Consider the following 5,955-nt stretch of genomic DNA (forward strand, 5'->3'; position numbering starts at 1 on the left):
ACAGCAAACATTTAGGTATTTGGAAATTTCCAGATGTGGAAGTAGTAGGGAACTGAGTATCAGACTTAGAATCCAGAAGACTTGGGTTTATATCCCCAGATCTGTCATTTACCAAACAAATGGCTATAAAATGGGGCTAATAATTATAGCTCACATTTCTGTAGCTTTCTTCCTAACAACCTTATAGATAGGTAGTATGTCTCCCTTTGAGAAATGAAGAAACAATCTCAAAAGGTTAAATCTTTCTTTTTAGGCTCATGCAGCTGATAAATGTGTAAGCAAGTACGTATAGCTAGGTCTGCTGCCAGGAAGTCTAATGGTTTTTCTCTTTTACTAGGGATACACTATCTATTCCATAGAATTGTGAGGAAATTTTTCATAAAACTATAAAACACTATAGAAGTGTGGGAGAATTTGCTTACTTTTAGCCCTTTCAGTAGGAAATAGGCATTTCTATTAATGGTGAAGTCTGTGCTATTTCCCATCTGCTGGGTGGGTCCTCCTTGATAGATTGGAACAGTTATTATGAGATTGTCCTCTTTCATTTCAAAGAGCCTCCTTATATACAAGGCTTCTAGCAAGGCAACAGAAACATAAATACAAAAACAAAACAATGTCTGTCCTCAATACCTTACATTCTACTGGCCTATTCTAGATGATAATGGTAGAGAGAAATGATAACACTGACTGCATACAATTCTATAGGAATACAGATTTGGAACCAGGAAAAGCTTTAGAGATCATCTGGTCTAGGAGTTCATAACCCACTGCTTTTTTTAACTTGTTTTTTTTTAATATTTTGGCAACTATTTTTCAATACAATTGAGGTTTTTTTTTTAATCCATTGTGTTTTATTTCATGAATTTAAAAATATTATTCTTAGTAAGGATTCATCAGTTTTGCCAAACTGCCAAAAGAGTCTTTGACACACCAAAAAAAGGATAAAATCTAGCCCAAACATCATCATTTTAGGGATGAAGAAATTGAGTCCCAGGGAGGGACAATGACAAAGTTAGAAGGCTGACCTGAGGAGGGTGAGGAAGAGAATACCTGGAGAGAGGAAGTAGGAAAGAAATTTGTTTTATCCCTCTGGGTCTGGGTGTATATAAATGTGTCTCTCTCTGAGTTCACCTATGGACATGTACTTCTGTTTAAATATACTTTCAGGTATGTATATGTAATTGAAATTTGGAGATATGACTGGAAATATAATTTACAAAAGTGAATGGTTGGACATAGAAGGGAGATAATAGGGTAGACAAGAATATTACAGCAAAATTTTTTTTGCATTGGCAAAGAACTAAAAACAAAGTGGGTATCTACCAACTGCAGAATGTCTAATTTTGAGGTGCCTGAATTTGATGGAATATTCATTTGATCTAAAAAGTGACATGTGAAGAATTCAGAAGAATTTGTAAAAATTTGAATGAACTGATACAGAGATATGGAATAAAGTCTATATGTCTTTGGATATGATTAATGTGTTGATTTGTTTTGCTTGACAACATTTATTTTGAAACAAGGGAGGTTTGTTGGGGGGGAGGAGAAGTGACAACAATGTAAACATAGAAGAAAAGAGTATCCAATAAAATCAGTCCATCACTGCATTTCCAATGGTTTGTGTACCGACGATGTAGTGATTCAATTCAGTTGAACTCAACAAGTGTTCACTGAGTGGAGCTATGTGATCAGTCCTGTTCTAGGTCTTTTGAGATGGGTGTGTGTAGGGAGTGGGAAAGCAGGGGGCAGGATTAGGTAGTGTAAGGGGCAAGGCAGTGGATACAAAGGAGAAAAAAGTATAGCACATCCTCTGGAGGCATTCATAAACTGATTGATGAAATATTAAAAAATAACAATTATATGAGAAGACCTAGGACTAGGTGAATGGTGTGGACTAGAAGTATTATAATAATACCTCAATATATAGATTGAGGTAGTCTGGGAAGGCTTCATGAAGGAGACACAATATGAGTTCACATTCATGGATGGGTACGATTTGAATAAAGAAACCAAATGTGAAGGGGTATTCTAAGCCAGAGCATCAGTATGAACAAAGATCTGAAGGCAGTAATGAACTAGGAATGGGCTGTGAGGAGAATGGTCTGGCTGGAGTGTGGGAGAGAGAAAATGGGAGGAGAAATAGGATTGAATCATTTTAAGGAAAGTTAAAGCAAAAAGGTTGTAACCTCTGGCCCCAAGGTCCATATAAAGACAACAGACATGGGAAATTATAAATACAAGCATTTTCACTCACCAAGAGACAGTTGTTTCCTTTTAATTTAGTAAATCTCCCTTTAATTCCATTCATTTCAGTGCTTGACAGATTTTTCTAGCTGAAGTTCTATCTCTGCCTTCTCATCTAGCAGAAGGACAGACAATATAGGCATTAGATCAACTCACTCTTGAGTTCAGACGCCTGACAACTAAAATACCAATAGAGTCAACACTATTATAGAAAAGAAAACTTTTAATAACAAACCTATTTCCACGAGGTGATAGATGTCCCAAAGTAATTACACTTTATGATCCAGTAACAATAAATAAAACTTTTGTATGTGTGTGTATGTGTTAAAGCTGGTTTATTTGTTTGAAACCTTTACCTTCCATCTTAGAATCTGTACTATGTATTGGTTCCAAGGCAGAAGAGTGGCAAAGGTTAAACAATGAAGGGAAAATGACTTGCCCAGGGTCATACAACTAGGAAGTATCTAAGGCCACTAAATAAAACTTTCTGACAAATAGTTTCTCTGGTGCCTAGACATTTAACAGCAACACTCACTCTATAATGAAAATCCCAGTTTATGGGTCCATCCGTATTATTGTTAAGGACTGGGAGATAAGAGCTAAGCAGTGCTGTAGCTGAGCAATTTATAGCTTTGGTCCTGTCATCAAGTCAAAATTATACTTCAACTCCCCTGATCCCTCCCCACCTCGAATATCTTATTCACCAAAGTCAGAGACCTCACCAAATCAAATAGAAATCCACATGGTTTTAAGAGTAAAAGTAAGAAAATGATGAGGGTAGTGTATAACATTTCCCTCTTTTCCTATTCATCCATAATCAAGGGCTCTTTGAAAATCAACTCTTTCATATTTAGCATCCAGAGATTAGGGATGCAGTTCTTAGCAGCTCAGACTACAGTACCTGGCAGAGAGTACACACTTAATAAGTGCTTATTGACTTGGCTTTTCTAGAAAACAATGTCCCTAGAGCTCTAGTTCTGGAGATGGGAAGTACTGGATTCAAATCTGGCCTCAGATACTTCCTAGCTGTATAACCCTGGGAAAGTCACTTAACCCCCATTGCCTAGCCCTTATCACTCTTCTGCCTTGGAACCGATACTTAATGTCGATTCTAAAATAGAAGGCAAGGGTTTAAAAAAGAAAAGAAAATAATGTTCTACTATAGCAGAACAAAATAATTTGGATGTCTGGAGAGATTAATCCTTGGACTCATTTGATGTGTTTGAGGAGTTTCCTTACATTAAACTCTGAGCTCCACTAACTAAAGGAAATTGTTTGAATATCACTGGTCCTTCTCTTAGAGACTAAGCCTTTCAGAGTCTGGAGAAGCTGCCGGTATCTCAGTCCATATAAGTAAGGCAACAGGGCTCTGGGAAGCAGCATTAGTATTTCACTGTTAATGGCCATCAGCCATAATCGGGAATTATTTTGAATGTGATAGTTCCTAGACAGCATAATATCCACAGCAAAAACCACCACCGGACTGATATACAGTACAATTAACATCGTATGAATCAGCAGCGTTCCCCTGGCCCTAGAATAACGATTCATACAAAGGCTTGACGTCCTGGCTGTGTGATAGATCTTCACATAGCAGTAGGCGATCAGAGCTGCACAGACAAAGAGAACACAGAAGATGAAAATGTGGACAGTGGTGATCATGTGGTTGCTGTCTGAATTGGAACTCAGAGTCAGCTGCAGGATACACAGCGAGGACTCATGTGTCAATGTAGAATCCTGCCGTTTGCTGAACCAGACCAGGAAGGTGGGAAAGAAGCAGGCCACCACCCAAATCACGGCCACCGCCTTCCTGGCAGTGGCGCAGGACATGAGGGAGACATAGCGAAGGGGCAGCATGATAGCAAGGTAGGTGTCTGCCACCATCACGGTGAAGGATAAGATGGTACTTGCATAGGAGATAAATACAACATCTGTGAGGATGCCACAGACAATTCGCCCAAGGGGCCAACCGATGAGGTTACTTGTAGAGATCAGCACGTGGAACAGGATATAGGCCAGATCTGAGAGCATGACATTAGCAAAAAGCAAGTAACGAGGTTCCCTCCGGAATTTCTTCTTCAACAGGATGGTAGCCAGGAGGAGGGGGCTCAAGGCCAGTGTGGCAGCAGTGAGGAGGGTCAGAGGAACAAGGAACCAACGGAGTGAGGGTAAGAGGGCCCAAAAGGCCTCCTCAAATTCCAAGGAGGAGTTGCCAGGAAGCTGATAAAAAGAAGGTGCCAGGTTAAGAATTTCCACCTGGAATGGGGTGGCCTTTCCCTTGGAATGGCTCAGTACTGTTTCTCTATCCATGTTTTGGGGGTTAAGATCCATACATCCATGAGGAAGAAAAGAACCCAGCATCAAGTTTTCTACTTTCTTGAACATGAACAGCTCAGCTGGAAAAGGCAGAGACAGCCTTCAGTTCTGAAAGGTCATACGATGGGACTGACCTAGGACAAAAGACAGCTCTGTCAATTTTAAAACACCATGTAAATGTGTGTTACTCATCACAGAATTAAAATCTCACAGTTAAAAAAGATTTCATCCAGTCCACCCCATAACTGATCAGGAAGTCCCCTCTGATTTTCTTCTGCTTAAAAATCCTCAAAGGGTTATCAGCTAATCCATCTCATTTAAAATTCTTCCTGAACAACTCTTTCTCTCTAAATGAAATTTCTCCATCCTCCTTGAGTTCGCATGTTCAAAATTAAAAAAAAAAAAAACTTTCAAGGGAATAAAAATCTTTGCATTGTAAAGTGGCTAACTATTTTTAGAACAGTCTTCTGAGAACCTAACATAGGCCTAAGAACTGTGGAGGGATTAAAATAAAGAGAAGGCAGTGTCCATGCCCTGGAGAAGCCTCTAGTGTTGTTGAAAAAAAAAAACCACAATCATGTAATGAACAATTACAGAAAGTTCAAGACTCTGTTTTATCTGCAACTGACTCCAGAAAAAAATTCCCAGACCATGGTTTCCTATTGATTTATCAGTTCTGCTATCTAAGGCACCTCCACTTACTTTTTCAGTTTTTATCTCCTGCTATGCACTATCTGGTTTAAAAAGAACAATATTGTCATTTCTGTGCTTATCCAGAGCCATGCCCTATGGCCCTAAAAGCCTTTCTTTCATCAGCTCTTCCTGGCAAAATCCTACCCATCTAGCAAGGCCCAACTGAAAAGCCATATCCTAAGTGAAATCTTCCCTGATTTCTCAGAGAGAAAGGGTTTCTACCCACCTCTGGGCTTCCCTATAACTGTGTACCTCTCTGAATAAACTAATATTCCATCTTGTATGGTGGTAATTTGCATATGTCTTATCACACCTAACAGACTGCATACACCTAGATGGCAAGAATCTTGGCATCTTCTTTGAATGCTATGCATAGGAATATGGCTTTCTTCTGTGGGCAATGAGAGCCATCAATCTACCAAACAATAAGAATTCTATTAAGCACCTACTATGTGTTAGGAACTTGACTTTTATTTTCATACAATGTCATATTCTTCTGCACAGCTAGGTGGTGCAGAAATTTGAATGTTGGGCCTAGAGTCAGGAAAATCCAAGTTCAAATCAAACCTCAGCTGCTTACAAGCTGTGTGACTGTAGGCAAGCCACTTAACCTCTTAGCTTTAGTTTGCTTAAATGGAAAAATGGGGATAATAACAAATCTTTTGTGAGAATCAAATGAGATAATATTGGTAAAGTGTTTAA

At 39.0% G+C, this 5,955-nt stretch overlaps 1 protein-coding gene across 1 annotated transcript; it reads right to left on the reverse strand.

The window, feature by feature from the left end:
* Positions 1 to 3,501: 3,501 nt before the first annotated feature.
* Positions 3,502 to 4,629, reverse strand: GPR148 (G protein-coupled receptor 148). Its single transcript, XM_044669736.1, has one exon. It carries the CDS (start codon positions 4,627 to 4,629, stop codon positions 3,502 to 3,504), a length of 1,128 nt encoding a protein of 375 aa, XP_044525671.1.
* Positions 4,630 to 5,955: the final 1,326 nt, after the last annotated feature.

The sequence above is a fragment of the Gracilinanus agilis genome, chromosome 3 (genome assembly GCF_016433145.1).
Source record: "Gracilinanus agilis isolate LMUSP501 chromosome 3, AgileGrace, whole genome shotgun sequence".
In the NCBI taxonomy this organism is placed as follows: Eukaryota; Metazoa; Chordata; class Mammalia; order Didelphimorphia; family Didelphidae; genus Gracilinanus; species Gracilinanus agilis.